Source organism: Simochromis diagramma, unplaced genomic scaffold (genome assembly GCF_900408965.1).
Source record: "Simochromis diagramma unplaced genomic scaffold, fSimDia1.1 OVJJ01000216.1, whole genome shotgun sequence".
Lineage (NCBI taxonomy): Eukaryota > Metazoa > Chordata > Actinopteri > Cichliformes > Cichlidae > Simochromis > Simochromis diagramma.
Window position 1 is genome coordinate 12,367,967 of NW_024386883.1, and position 16,092 is coordinate 12,384,058.

A 16,092-nucleotide genomic window follows, 5' to 3' on the forward strand; every position below is an offset into this window, starting at 1 on the left:
AAAACTGTTTTTCTTTTGAGTCGAAAAAATTAAGGTTGGCTCTACGAACATTTTATCTTTGACAGTTTGACATGACAGTTTCAGTCTATCACCCTCCTGTCTCTGCTGCTGTGTTCTTAAAGGATTTTACGAACTTCTAATCTTCTATTATCCAGCTGGAGAAAGTTTTGATTTTTTTAGGGATTTTAATTCAATTCAATTCAATTCAATTTTATTTATATAGCGCCAAATCACAACATAAGTCGCCTCAAGGCGCTTCATAGATACAGAAAAACCCAACAATCATATGACCCCCTATGAGCAAGCACTTTGGCGACAGTGGGAAGGAAAAACTCCCTTTTAACAGGAAGAAACCTCCGGCAGAACCAGGCTCAGGGAGGGGCGGCCATCTGCTGCGACCGGTTGGGGTGAGAGAAGGAAGACAGGATAAAAGACATGCTGTGGAAGAGAGACAGAGGTTAATAACAGATATGATTCAATGCAGAGAGGTCAATTCACACATAGTGAGTGAGAAAGGTGACTGGAAAGGAAAAACTCAATGCATCATGGGAATCCCCCGGCAGCCTATGTCTATTGCAGCATAACTAAGGGAGGATTCAGGGTCACCTGGTCCAGCCCTAACTATATGCTTTAGCAAAAAGGAAAGTTTTAAGCCTAATCTTGAAAGTAGAGATAGTGTCTGTCTCCCGAATCCAAACTGGAAGCTGGTTCCACAGAAGAGGGGCCTGAAAACTGAAGGCTCTGCCTCCCATTCTACTTTTAAATACTCTAGGAACAACAAGTAGGCCTGCAGAGCGAGAGCGAAGTGCTCTAATAGGGTGATATGGTACTACAAGGTCATTAAGATAAGATGGGGCCTGATTATTTAAGACCTTGTACGTGAGGAGCAGGATTTTGAATTCAATTCTGGATTTAACAGGAAGCCAATGAAGGGAAGCCAAAACATTCATATTGATGATGCCTCATCAAACTCAGCAGCTGAACTTTTATCTGTATCCAATTCTTTTGACTTTGTCCAACATGTCTCTGGTCCAACCCATTTAAAAGGCCATACCTTGGAACTTGTCTTTTCCTTGGGCCTCAACATTGGCAACGTGTTTGTCGAGCATGGACTTTTGAGTGATCATAATTGTCTGTTTTTTTTAACTCAACTTTAGTTCTAAACAAACACCTTGGAAGTTAAAAACTCAGACGCATAATAACTGAGACTACTGCTGGGAGGTTCTCCATCATATTTGACAGTTCTCTACTTTTTACTGGAAATGATGTAAATATTCTTATTCAGTCATATAGATGTTGTAAAGACTCACCTTTCAGTGCACTCACTTCACCAGATGCACCTAGTTTCTTTTCCTCACCTTTGATTGGGTGTGGTGCTTGCCCTTAATTGCACTCACCTGTAACCCGTTATATAAGGACTGCATTCACCTACAGCTAACTCCTTCTTCACTCCCACATGGGGCGGCAGCTGAGGTGAAGTTTCTGTTCGAGTTTCCTGAGTTCATGTATTATGAGTTACTGAATGACTTAAATCACACTTCCTTTCAGAGTTAGCAGTCCATGTGCGTCTTTCCTTTTAGAATAGAAGAATAGAATAATCCTTTAATTGTCCCACAAGGGGAAATTTGGTTGTAACAGCAGCCAGAAAGACACATATACAACAAACAGGACACAGAACAGAAACATACACAATTTTTCTTACATATTTACATTAAGGACAATGATTACTATAAACAGAGTACTGTACAGTTATCAAATTAAATAAAAATAACTACAGATAAGAGGCAAACCAGGTTGTAGTGCGAATCGGTTGATTAAATTGTTGCAGTTACAGCTCAGATGTAAACGTCTATGTTTGTTGGGAGCAGTTCTGATTGTACAGTCTGACAGCTGCAGGGAGGAAGGACCTGCGGAAACGCTCCTTCATGCATCGAGGACGCAGCAGTCTGTCACTGAAGGAGCTCTGCAGTTCAGCAACATTTACATGCATGGGGTGGGAGACTCTGTCCATCAGAGATGTTATTTTGGCCAGAGTCCTTCTGTCTCCCACCACCTGCACTGGGTCCAGGGTGCCTCGCAGAACAGAGCTGGCCTTCCTGATGAGTTTATCCAACCTCTTCCTCTCAGCTGCCGATAAACTGCTGCTCCAACATACCATACTGTGAAAAATGACAGATGCCACCACAGAGTCATAGAAGGTCTTTAAAAGCGCTCCCTGTACTCCAAATGACCTCAGCCGCCTCAGCAGGTAGAGTCTGCTCTGACCCTTCCTGTAGAGAGCATCAATGTTGTGACTCCAGTCCAGTTTATTATTCAGGTACCTATAAGAGTCCACTATCTCAATGTCCACTCCCTGGCTGTTCACTGGTGTCAGTGTGGTGTGTCTGCGTCTTCTCGCTCGTAGACCGCGAAGGCCGGGTACTCTGAAGTGTGCGGCCCCTGAATTGGGACACAGCTCGAGTCTTGTTAGACTTTACCTCAGCCCTTGACACAGTTGATCATACCATCCTGATAAACTGACTGATAGACCTGGTTGGGATGTCTGGCTCTGTTCTAGACTGGTTTTCATCCTACATGTCATGTCGGAATCTACAGAGCTGCTGTGTGGAGTTCCTCAGGGCTCCGTGCTGGGACTTATTCTGTTTTTAATATACATTCTTCCTTTAAGCCAGATAACACTGCAGTTTCCTGATGTATCTTATCATCTTTTTGCTGATGATATTCAGCTATACTACTCATTTAAGCCTTCTGAAGTTCATAAGCTCTCTGCTCTGACTGTTTAACCAACATTAAATAATGGTTGAACAATAATTCCTTACAGCTAAACCCAGAGAAAACAGAAACTTTGACTATTGCACCAGACAGTGCAATAACTGATATTAAACAGCGACTAGGTGATTTAGGTTCCTTATAGAAGCATAACCTTAGAAATCTAGGTGTTATTTTTGATTAAGCTTTTTCTTTGGAGGGACATTTAAATCAGTAAGAACCTGCTTTTTCCACTTGAGGAACATTTCCAAACTTAGATCCATCATGTCAACAAGTGAACTCGAGATGATAATTCCGTACTTTTGTCTCTACAAGACTTGACTACTGTAACAGCCTGTTTACTTGTCTAAACGAGAAAGGGCTAGCTCGTCTACAGGTTGTTCAAAACTCTGCAGGGAGGCTACTGACCTGCTCGAACAAGGGAGCTCATATGACCCCTGTTTTAAAGTCGCTGGTCAAACCAGTCAGATTTAGGTTCCATTTTAAAATTCTAGTTTTAACTTTTAGAGCATTACAGGGACAGACCCCTTCCTATATTGCTGATTTGATTTGTACACATACCTCTTCTCGTAACCTGAGGTCATCTAATCAAAACCTTTTAGTGGTCCCCCACACTCGTTTCAGAGCTTGAGGGGACCGATCTTTCCAAGCTGTTGTATCCAGACTGTGGAATGCACTTCCTATATTTTTATGATGTCTGGACTCTGTGGAGACCTTCAAAAAGCTATATATAGACCATGGTTTTTATGATGTATTTATGAGTGTATTGTGTTTTCTTACCTTTCTTGTAAAGCACTTTGTGACCATGTCTGTGAAAGGTGCTATATAAATTAACTTTACTTACTTACTTACATCATGTCAATCTTACAAAGAAATGTGTGGCTGTCTACGCCTGTGATGGATACGTCCCTTGTAAAACCCAGTTATGATTCCTAGAAAGGACAGCACTTAAAAAACAAACAAACAAAAAAAAAACAGTTTTAATTGTTACTGGGATAACAAAGAATTAAGGTTGAATGTTACTAATATTTAGTATTACTAATCCAGTCCTTCTGAATTGTCCAGTAACAGTTTCCACTGTAAACATTCGATTACATTTCTGTTTTTATCTGAAACACTTTCAGTTTCACATCAATCTGAATACTCCCTTTCCTGGAATAAAGCACACCTTTCTAAGCTCCTCCCAGATTACTGATCTGCCAGTCGTGTAATAAGATGCAAAACAGAACATTTCCATATGTTTTAGATCAGTGTCTTTGCATCAAGGAGACAAAAACAGGTTTTATCTTGAAACAGAAAGTAAGATGTCGTTTGAGGGCCGGAGAAATGGTGCAGCAAGTAATTGAGCTGCATCGAGAAAAAATGAGCTGTTCCATCTGTCAGGAACTACTAAATCCAGTCACTATTCTCTGTGCGCACAGCTATTGCATGAGCTCTATTAAAACCTACTATAAAAACTAAAGTAAAATAGCAAAAACTACTATAAAAACGAATTGACTGCCATTATTCATATGTGGTGTCTGGTAAAATGAGCTCAGGACAAAGCACAAAATATATTTAAAGGTCCTTTATTATTCTTTGTTATTCTGAACAAATTGAATTCTTAAAAAAAACAATTAAAACCTTACAGTGAAAATTATCCTCTATATGAGTCCATCAACAGTTAGAGTGGGGTGGTTTCCTGTTTAAATAAAAATACATAACTCACATTAACTAGCAGAAAACTCACAACCCTTATACTTATTAGATAGAAAATATACACAATACCCACTAACAAATGCACAGCTGAAATGGTGAGAACAGTACTGTATCAAATTACAAGACCAGTCTGTCTAGGCCCTTTCCTGGAATAAAGCACACGTGTCTAAGCCCCACTCAGTTTATATACTGCTCACCTCAGACATTAGTCACACCCTACGCTCAGGTCAGTGTCTATATCAAAGAAACGAAAGCAGCTTTTATCTGGTAACTGAAAGTGAGATGTCACAGACTTCCCTCAAAAGGACCTTGAGTTCAAATTTCAGTGCAAGAAAGGAAATCTTTTACAGTCGTGGTGAGGAGACATGGCGCAGCAACTGATTCAGCTGGATCAAGACAAACTGAGCTGTTCCATCTGTCTGCAGCTTCTAAAGGATCCAGTCACTATTCCCTGTGGGCACAACTACTGCATGGATTGTATCAGAAAGTGCTGGGATGATAAGGAAGTACACAGCTGCCCTCAGTGCAGGCAGATTTTCACACTGAAACCTGACCTGGTGAAAAACAGCATGCTTGCTGAGTTAGTGGAAGACGTAAAGAAAGCAGGACTTCCAGCTGCTTCGCCTGATCATGCCTTTGCTGGACCTGGAGATGTGGCCTGTGATTTCTGTTCTGTGAGGAAGCGGAAAGCCTCAAAGTCCTGCCTGGTGTGTATGGCCTCTTATTGTGAGCATCACCTCCAGCCTCACTACAACGTAGCTCCAATAAAGAAACACAAACTCATCAAAGCCACTTCAAAGCTTCAGGAGAACATCTGCCCTCGCCATGATGAGGTGATGAAGATCTTCTGCCGCACTGATCAGCAGTGTATCTGTTATCTTTGCTTAATGGATGAACACAAAGACCATGTCACAGTGTCAGCTGCAGCAGAAAGAGCTGAGAGGCAGAAAGGGCTTGGAAGAAATCGACAAAAATTTCTTCAAAGAGTTCAGGACGGAGAGAAAGATGTGAAGATGCTTCATGAAAGAGTGGAGGCTATCAATCTTTCTGCTGATAAAGCGTTAATGCAAACTGAGAAGATGTTCAAAGACTTGATCAGTCTTATTCAGAAAAAAAGCTCTGAGGTGAAGCAGAAGATCAGGTCCAAGCAAACATTTGAACAGAAAAGAGTCAAAGAGCTTCAGGAGAAAATAGAGCAGGAGATCAGAGATCTGAGGAGGAGAGACGCTGCACTGCAGCAGCTCTCACTGACAGAGGATCACCTCCATTTTCTGAAAAACTACTCCTCACTGTCACATCTGAGTGCATCTACAAACGTACCCACCTACAACAATCTTACTCTGCAGTACTTTGATGATGTGACTGCATCTGTGTCACGGACCAGAGATAAAGTGAAGGCTCTTCTCAGTGATGAATGGCCAAAAATCTCAGTTGGAACGACCAAAGCTGATATTTTACTGCCTCAAGGAGAACCCAAAACCAGAGACGACTTTTTGAAACATTCTTGTCAGATCACTCTCGATCCAAATACAGCACACACACTGTTGTCACTGAGTGACAGCAACAGAAAAGTAACACTGATGAGTAGAAACCACTCATATCCAAGTCATCCAGACAAATTCCTTGATTGCCGGCAGGTCCTGAGCAGAGAGGGTCTGACTGGACGCTGTTACTGGGAGGTGAAGTACAACGGGATGGTTGGAGTAGCTGTTGCATACAAGGATATCAGCCGTAGAGGGACCAGAGAGGAATGTGGATTTGGATTGAATGACAAATCCTGGTCATTAACAGTTTCAGGCAGCGGTTATGAATTCAAACACAACAATATTCCCACTCCCATCCCAGGCCCTCTGTCCTCCAGAATAGGAGTATATTTGGATCACAGGGCAGGAACTCTTTCTTTCTACAGCATCACTGAGACCATGAATCGTCTCCACAGAGTCCAGACCAGGTTCACTCAGCCTCTCCATGTTGGACTGTGGCTTCCACAAAGTGCTGGACACACTGCTGAGGTGTGTGAGCTCAAGAAGAGAATAAACATAAAATAGTAAAATTTGATGCCATGTGCTACTTGTTGAGATGTGTTTATCTATCCTGCACCTGTTAGAGATGAATCCTTATGGATATAAGTGTGTTCTTTAATTTCTTTGATTGTGTTGTTTTCAATAGCTATTAGGGTAAAACTGTTTATTTGGCAAAACAATATTCATTTAACCACTGTTTTGTTGTAACATTAGCAAAAAAACAAACAAAGTCATATAAAAATAACTTCAGTATATTTAAAATTAGAGAAAAAAGTAATTATGTATCAGATATGTTGGAATCACAGTTATTATATCTTGATGCATGCTCAATCATCCAGGTAAGGAAATCCTAAAAAGCTGATTCTGTTCATCTGGACGTAACGTTTTCAGTAGGAGAAATGCTCATGACAATTTGCATATTATTGATAAAGAAACTGACCTCACATACTATTATTCATTCAGTGGGCTAGTTTCAGTTATTGTGAATATGTACTGTTTATAAGGTCGGGGGAAACTGCAGTCAGCTGAGACTGAAGAAGTCACTTGGATGACTGATGTAATGTTTCTCCCACTGGAAACGTTTAGATGAACAGAATATATTTTTTGGCACTTTTATTATAATTGTTGCTTCTATTTTTTTTTTTTTATTTCTATACTTAAGTTGGTGGATTGTAAAATGTTTAATTTCAGTTATGTTTTCATGAACCTTTTATTTATTTACTGCTGTTTGTGAAATAAAGTGAGCAATGTACACTAAACTTTCTTGTTTCAAGAAATAAAATATCACTAACATGATGAATGGAACCTTTTGTTAAGAGACATTTAAAGTAGAGCATTAATGATGAAATTAAAAAAGTAAAATCTTAAAAAATGTCACGGCTGATAGGTTTGTAGCTTGAACCCATCCGCTGGAACGTTGAAGGCAATATAATTACACTGCAAAGCAAGACACAAGTAGGCAAGCTTCTTCATGTTTCTCGTGCACGGGAGAGAACCGGACAGGCACCGTTCCTTCGCTTGACCCCAGTTGCTCTCGTCCGTTCTCCCGTACACTGTCCTTTTATTGAGGTTACATGAATATGCATAGGTTCATTAACATATGACGTCTTACATAAACACAAAGAGTACCTTGTGTGTGTGTGTGTGTGTGTGTGTGTGTGTGTGTGTGTGTGTGTGTGTGTGGACTGCTGATCAAAGGGTCAAACATCCTTGGTCAGGAAGAGGGTAGCCTCCCCCTCACCCTAGATGGTTCATCCTAGATAACACGGTGAGGAAGTCCTGCAGTTCATCTAAACAAAGAACACTTAGACTAGAACAGACGCAACTACGTTGATCCTGCCGTAAAACAATAAGACACGGTATGACCTCTCATGCTCCCAAAGTGCTGTCTAATACACACAAAGTTTGCAGACTATCAAGGATCAAAACCTCTACCAATCTACAACTAATTACAAAACTCTAAGCATATATAAGTAAATATTTCTAAGCATAAATGACAATCAACAATACAAACTCTAACAACGGCTGCTGGGGCGAGCCGTGTGGTGTTGGTGGAAAAGGACCCAAAATGCAGGCAAAAGACTGATATGAGTGAATGTTCATTTACAAAGTGGCAAAGTGAGAAAAAGAGGCAATGAGCTACTGAAGAAACCTAAACTGGGAAAACTAAAGAGCAAACCTGAAATCATAATGAAACTGGGTGAAGGGCAGAGAGACACAGACCAAAGAACAAAACACCATGAAACTGAGACGAGCCGACAAAGAGTGCACACACACACACACACACACACTCTGTTATCAGGCAATGACACACAGATGATCCTAATTCACAAGATGACGGGAGGATACAAGCTGAACACAGTGATAACAGACACAGACCTTCAAAGTAAAACAGGAAATTCATAAAACAAACTCATGGACACGAAGGGGGACGACACGGGAAATAAACCTTAGGACTGGAAACCCTGAGAATGAAACCTACATACTAATAACCATGAAGAAATTAACATCAAATCTGATAAAATAATAAACATAATGACAAAGACAAAATGCTGGGTCAACCACCCAGCACCATGACAAAAACGTACATACTGTAGATCTATACTAATTTAAGTAGGAGAATAACAGATGAAAAATGTTTTCATACTAAGGCAAAATTTAAAGCAGGAAGTAAACTAGCAAAGTGAAAATAAAAATGAGATATTTCAATATACCCATTATTATTATTTAAAGATATGGTAATTTTGCTGTAGGGGCTTTGGATTGAGGATTTTACACTTATATTTTGGGATTTTCCAAGGTTACTTCATTTCTGGAATGATTTTCAAAAAACAAATTTAACAGCTTTTGGGAACTGATGATCATTTAGATCCATTACTCTATACTAGCCATATGTCTGTATGATATACCAGATGGAAACTGATACATTTGTCCAGAATTCTGCTCCATTTTGCTCCATATTGACAATATGGAGAGTTTCCTGCTTAGGTATGTTAAGGGGTTTAAATAATGCTCAGTTGGTACTACAGGGCCCAAAGTGTGCCGAGAACATAATCACCACAGCATTACATCATCAGCAATCTGAACCATTGATAAAAGGCAGGCTTGAGTCATACTTTCATATTGTCGTATCTATTATCAGTAACTCCCTGCAGGCAGGCAAAGAGTGTGAAACTGCAGCACCTGCTAAGCAGATCTTCTCGAGGAGTGATGGCCAGATGAAGCCGAATGAAACCATAGAGCTCTCCAAGTGGTTCGAAAAGAAAGATGAATTTCTTCAGGCTTTGTGTGTACACAAGCCCTTCTGCTGGAGGGTTCTTCTTGTTAAAAGGAAGTTTTTCTTTCCTACTGTCGCCAAAGTGCTCGCTCAAAGGGGATCTTCTGATTGTTGGGGTTTTTTTCAGTTTTCTTGATCTTAAAGTAGGGTCTTGGCTTAAAATAAAAAGAATCTTGAGGCAACTGTTGTAGTTTGGCGTTATATAAATAAAAGTGAACTAAGTTTCAGGACCCAGGATCTTGGAGGATCCAAGGCAGCGCATCTCATGTGGGCAAAAACTCCAATGCTTTGCTTTTTTGAAAATTAAAAAAAAAAGGTATCCTATATAAAATCTTTTTTTTTTTTTGTAAAAATAAAAGTACATCAAACGAAATTATCCAAACCTACATGTCATCATAGACACATATAGTGTCATCCTTTTGCATTTTTCTTTTTGTTTCCCGCGGTTAAACCAGTGACAACACAGTTTTTATCATTATTTCTCAACACACTGTATAAATTGAGAATTTCTGAAAAATATAATTTTGATAAATGTTTTAGTTATGAGTTTGAAAGTAATGCACAATATTTACATACATACTTCAGTAATTAAATTATTAATTATCTGTTTATTTTGTAAACAGAAAAAATAAGGTACAAATCATAACATGCATAAAGATCTTTGATAGTGTACATACATACATCTTAACAAATACTGTATTGCACAGTTCAATATCTCTTATCTACTTAAAGTCAAACAGCTCAGCAGTGTCTCCAGCACTTTGAGGAAGCCAAAATCCAGCATGGAGAGGCTGAGTGAACCTGGTCTGGACTCTGTGGAGGAGATTCATGGTCTCAGTGATGCTGTAGAAAGAAAGAGTTCCTGCACTGTGATCCAAATATACTCCTATTCTGGAGGACAGAGGGCCTGGGATGGGAGTGGAAATGTTGTTGTGTTTGAATTCATAACCGCTGCCTGAAACTGTTAACGACCAGGATTTGTCATTAAATCCAAATCCACATTCCTCTCTGGTCCCTCTACGGCCGATATCCTTGTATGCAACAGCTACATAAACTGTCCCATTGCACTTCACCTCCCAGTAACAGCGTCCAGTTAGACCCTCTCTGCTCAGGACCTGCCACCTTTTAAGGAATTTGTCTGGATGACTTGGATATGACTGGTTTCTACTCATCAGTGTTGCTTTTCTGTTGCTGTCACTCAATGATAAACGTGTATTCACTGTATCTATATCCAGTGTTATCTGACAAAAATATTTCAAAAAGTCGTCTCTGGTTTTGGGTTCTCCTTGAGGCAGTAAAATATCTGCTTTGGTCGTTCCAACTGAGATTTTTGGCCATTCATCACTGAGAAGAGCCTTCACTTTATCTCTGGCCTGTGACACAGCTGCAGTCACATCATCAAAGTACTGCAGAGTAAGATTGTTGTAGGTGGGTACGTTTGTAGATGCACTCAGATGTGACAGTGAGGAGTAGTTTTTCAGAAAATGGAGGTGATCCTCTGTCAGTGAGAGCTGCTGCAGTTCAGTGTCTCTCCTCCTCAGATCTCTGATCTCCTGCTCTATTTTCTCCTGAAGCTCTTTGACTCTGTTCTGTTCAGATTTTTGCTTGGATCTGATCTTCTGCTTCACCTCAGAGCTTTTTTTCTCAATGAGACTGATCAAATTTTTGAAAGCCTTATCACATTCTCTGAAAGCTTTATCAGCAGAGAGATTCATAGCCTCAACTTGCTCTTGGAGCCCCTTCACATCTTTCTCTCTGTTCTGGATTCTCTGTTGGACATTTTGCCGATTTGTTTCAAGCCCTTTCTGTTTCTCAGCTCTTTCTGCTGCAGCTGACACTGTGACATGGTCTTTGTGTTCATCCATTAAACAAAGATAACAGATACACTGCTGATCAGTGCGGCAGAAGATCTTCATCACCTCATCATGGCGAGAGCAGATGTTCTCCTGAAGCTTTGAAGTGGCTTTGATGAGCTTGTGTTTCTTTAATGGAGCTATGTTGTAGTGAGGCTGGAGGTGCTGCTCACAATAAGAGGCCATACACACCAGGCAGGACTTGGAGGCTTTCAGTTTCCTCTCAGAACAGAAATCACAGGCCACATCTCCAGGTCCAGCAAAGGTATGATCAGATGAAGCTGTTGAATGTTCTGCTTTCTTTAGGTCTTCCACTAACTCACCTAAAATCATGTTCTTCACCAGGACAGGCCTCGGTGTGAAAGTCTGCCTGCACTGAGGACAGCTGTGTGTTTCCTTCTCATCCCAGCAGTTTTTGATGCAGTCCATGCAGTAGCTGTGGCCACAGGGAATAGTGACTGGATCTTTAAGGAGGTCCAGACAAATGGAACAGCTCAGTTTTTCTTGATCCAGCTGAATCAGTTGCAGCGCCATTTTGTCCAGTCAAATTAAGTTTCACTTTCAGCTACCAGAGAAAAGCTGCATTCATTGCCTCCTTACACACTAATCTGTGGTGTATGGTCTTTTCAGCGCTTGCGTTTGATCACATGGTGTTTAGATCCATATTTTAACTGGCCGAGGAGTAGAAGGGGAGGGAATAAAGGGACTTTGTACCACTTTGAGACACTCAGTCAAGCCAGCCCCCACCTTAGTTTGCATTACGTGTATGTGCTACACATTACGGTACGGGAAACTTAGACCTAAATTCAAAATAAAAGCGATCTAGCGATCTAGTTGTGAATGTAATTTTAACATTAACCAACGTGAGTCGGTGATCAATGATACAATATACCATGAGATAAATATCAATACAGAAATAAACATTAAATACAAATTAAAAACTGCCAAAGGCAGAAATATTCAAGTATGACATACTTATGCATAACCACATTTAGAAATTACAATTTCAAAAGAAGTGTACAGCCATTGCAAGTAAATTCAGTTTCCACAGAGTAATTTTGACACCATTACTCAGGCAGTATAGGGTAAGTAAGTGACTCTGATTTTGGATATCAGCGTTTTGACATCACTTTATACAAACCATTTTCCCCCTCTCAAATCACCTTTACATATCTTGAAGTCTTAATTTTCTAATTTGGTTAAGCGAGTTTACGTATGTGGGTTTGCCATATTTGACTATTTTTGGTCATTTAAAAGTTATTTTTCATTTCTATATTGGTATGCTTTTTTATTCCATTATTTATTATATCGTCAATGGCAGACTAAAATTGTAGGGTAATGTTGAAATCACGTTCCATTGAAGATCGCGTTTGTTTTGAAATCAGTTCTCGGTTTCCCTTACCGTAATACGTAGTATGGACACATACGCAAAACAAAAGGTGGAGCTGTGCAGTAAACTTCAGGAAGTGAGGGGACGCTGTCTTAAACCCTGTTTGATATACCTGAGTACCCAAACTGGAAATCAGTGTTCCCCGTAAAAGGCACCAATAACAGCACAAAAATGGCCAAGGAATGGTCTAGAAATATATGGGATGGATTTCCTAGAGAAAAATAAATGTATGGGTTAAAAAAAAAGCATCCCGGAAGCCACCTTTTCATGTGCATCGTCTATTTTCTTCCGCCACAGATCCGACCACTCGTTCCTATGAGTCCACCAGCATCTCTTCACGGCTCAAAATGTCGTGACAGCGTTTCATAATCGTGTTTGGCTCGTTACATTTCAAAAACATGAGGGGGATTTTAAATAAGCTTCAATTACGGTTTGTCTTATTGTTTTTGCTGCATCATGAGGGTGTTTTCAAGTTTTCGTCTGGTCAAGGTAAGAGACTGATAGCTGCAGCTAGCTTCAATGCTAACAGTACAAACCTTTATCTAATATAATGTTTGTATTTAGGTTGATCATTAACAGTAACACAGGATATTCTCTCTGTGTAATATTCTATTAGTTAGCTAGTCCTTCAAAGGGATTTAGATGACTGAAATAATGTGAGAGACGTTGTTTATTCTAATCAGATGCCTATGAATCCGAAACAATTACGTGTCATAAATGTGCAAAAAACTATGAAATCGGGAAATGAACAAATGCTTTTCACAGGAGTGTAACTGTCAGCTTATGGCAAGAAATCTGATTGTCCTCAGATAAACTTCTGCAGTGATTCACTATTAAAAGTCAGATGGAATGGAAAACAATTACAAATATGTTATATGTACTGAGTTTAATTATTTTTTTGTCCCTTAGAGTATGACGACTCACTGGAGCTCATTTTGTCAGAGGACACTTTGTCCGATTTGGAGAACAGCCCCAAGTTTGTAGAGTCCGGAGACCTGGACTCTCTGCCGAAGAGGCAGTTCAAGACGGCTGAGATCGCAGATGCTGTGATGGGCACTGAAACTCCCATCGATCCATCTGACATCGAGTCTCTCTTCCCCAAAAATGTGAAAGACTTTCAGTCAGGCTTCTCCCCGCCCTGTGATGACAGCAGTGCCCAGTGTAGTTCACCGGCTCCAGCTGAGAATGGTGGATCACAGGAGGAAGATGCTGAATCATCACAGCAGGTTAGTAAGATGAAACTGTGAGACATAAAAAGGGACTGCTGTTAGACTGCAGCCTTAAAGGGTTACCACCTCAGTTACCACAGTGACTGACATCTAAATTGATGTATAAATTCCAAAAGAAACCCAAAATATAAAGATAATCACAAATTAGTAATTGATTTATTATTAAGGTAAAATTTGCAGTTGTGAAGATTTGCAGATTTGTCTTCTAAGATGATTAAGTGAGACAATGAGATCCTTTGATTCTCAAATGTCTTCCTGGACAAATTTACTTTAAGATATTAACACTGGTTGTTATAAACCAACTGACTTAAACCGCTGTTGGATCAATAAAGTCTTCTCCTATCTTAAAAATGAATTGATAAAAAAAAATCAATAACAAGGTTAATTTAATTTCAGCCTCAGCTTAGCTTTTATGTTTTGACGTGTGCTTGATAAAGTCTCACTGAAGATTAGCCCAAATATGTATAGTTATAAATGCAGTTTTGCTGAAACTAACTTTTCCTTGAATGTTTCCCTGCAGCTCACGCTTGACATTGTGCGTGCGGAGGTCATAACGGTTGAGGAGCACAACACCACGGAGACCGCCAAGACGTACAAAGTCAACTGTGATAGACGGAACATCACAGGAATGGAGAACTTCACTGTGCAGGTCCTCAATGCCTCACAGGTACTCACTCCATCCTCTGAGGCACATGTTTACACGCTGTGTAAAGTGTGTAAAAAGTGTGCCACCAATTTCCCAAACATTTACACCAGTTACCATATACAAGATTCATTTATCAACTTTTCTAATGCATCTATTTGTATATTTTTTGTGTGTATAAACCTTTTTGTAAATCAGTTTTGTTTTATTTCATCATAGCATGACTCACTGTTTGCATCGTGAGCATTGTTGTTTGTTGCCTTTACACCTTTCATTTTTGAGTGAATTTACCAGAATTCAGGTTCTGTTTGTATCCCTCTTATAAAATTCCATGCAGGAAAATTTCCTGTTTCTCTCCTGGATAAAAAACACTAAACCCATCCCTTCTTTTCTTTCAGGATCTAATGGAGTTCCTCAATGCTAACAGCACAGAGTGCTCTGTGGTGCTGTTCTTCACCGCCTGGTGCCAGTTCTCAGCCAACCTGGCACCTCACTTCAACGCCCTTCCCCGGGTTTTTCCCAGCATGCATTTCTTGGCACTGGATGCCTCACAGCACAGCAGGTAAATGATCACCTTTGTTCTGGTTTTAACTGTGTAATCTCACTGTGAAAACCCCTCTTAGAATACTTTTTAAAGCTGTTGTCCTCTGTGGCTCACCACACCTTAGCATCTATATAGAAGCAGAATATAGCTCATGTTTATTATCAAACAGTTAATTGGATAATTAGAGTAGTTGATAAAAGTTCTTTTGTGTTGAAAATTATAAAAATACAAATGTAGAATAAAGTCTTGCGTGTTATTTTCTTGTAATGCATGTCCCCATCTTCCACCAGCCTCTCCACGAGGTTTGGGACTGTGGCAGTGCCCAACATCCTGCTGTTCCAAGGGGCAAAACCGATGGCTCGTTTCAACCACACTGACAGAACGCTGGATACGCTCACATCTTTTCTTGTTAACCAGACAGGTACAAATGCAGGTTATGTGTTACATTATATAGAGCTTACTGGTTTGGGCTCAAAAGGGTCAGAATTGGGTGGTTGGAAGAACATTTTGAGTCATGTAAAATGAATCTGAACGACCACTCAAATGAAACTTGCACCCATGTGTGATCCAACTCTGTGTGTTCCAGGTTTTGAAGCCGGCCCTGATAGAAATGTGACAGACGTAGACCGCCTCGGTCCCCTCCCTAGCGTTCCCGTGAGGAGCATTGACTGGCTGCTGGTCTTCTCCATCCTCTTCATCACAAGCTTCACTCTGTACGCCATCCTGCGGACCGACAGCATACGCTGGCTCATACCCGGACAAGAGCACGAGCATCAAGACTGAAACCTCACAGACTGTTCAGTCAAGAATGATGTAAAGAATTGTTTGCTAAACAGTTTAGTTTATTAAAATGGCTAATGTGCTCATGTTTTAAGTGTTTGAGTGAAATAAAAACATTTGAGCTCTTGCGGTTTAGAATAAAGATTTGGATTAAAAGTAACAATTTGAGGCTGTGTGCGAGAAGACAAACTGTGCTGTCATTTTTTTTTTGTGCCTTTTAGTTGATGTTCAGCTGAACCCAAGTAAGTCCAAAGTACAAAAAAACAAAATAGTTGACATGTCTGTACAAACACTGCTCCTCTCATGCAGGCACACTTTGCTCCTCTTCCTCCTCCTGGCTCTACTGTGTTTTGTTGTCTTGCAGTCCCCTGATTCAGCTGCACTGA

General features: G+C 40.2%; 3 protein-coding genes across 3 annotated transcripts; 2 read left to right on the forward strand and 1 right to left on the reverse strand.

Annotated features, from left to right (window-relative positions):
- Positions 1–4,525: 4,525 nt before the first annotated feature.
- Positions 4,526–6,897, forward strand: LOC120733847 (tripartite motif-containing protein 16-like). Its single transcript, XM_040032307.1, has one exon. The coding sequence runs from the start codon at positions 4,833–4,835 to the stop codon at positions 6,513–6,515; it is 1,683 nt and encodes a 560-aa protein (XP_039888241.1). The 5' UTR covers positions 4,526–4,832; the 3' UTR covers positions 6,516–6,897.
- Positions 6,898–8,010: 1,113 nt separating this feature from the next.
- Positions 8,011–11,957, reverse strand: LOC120733848 (tripartite motif-containing protein 16-like). Its single transcript, XM_040032309.1, has one exon. The coding sequence runs from the start codon at positions 11,652–11,654 to the stop codon at positions 9,990–9,992; it is 1,665 nt and encodes a 554-aa protein (XP_039888243.1). The 5' UTR covers positions 11,655–11,957; the 3' UTR covers positions 8,011–9,989.
- An 824-nt stretch (positions 11,958–12,781) lies between these two features.
- txndc15 (thioredoxin domain containing 15) lies at positions 12,782–15,895 on the forward strand. Its single transcript, XM_040032310.1, has 6 exons — positions 12,782–12,999; positions 13,420–13,736; positions 14,260–14,406; positions 14,781–14,944; positions 15,217–15,347; positions 15,513–15,895. The coding sequence occupies exons 1-6, from the start codon at positions 12,909–12,911 to the stop codon at positions 15,707–15,709; spliced, it is 1,047 nt and encodes a 348-aa protein (XP_039888244.1). The 5' UTR covers positions 12,782–12,908; the 3' UTR covers positions 15,710–15,895.
- Positions 15,896–16,092: the final 197 nt, after the last annotated feature.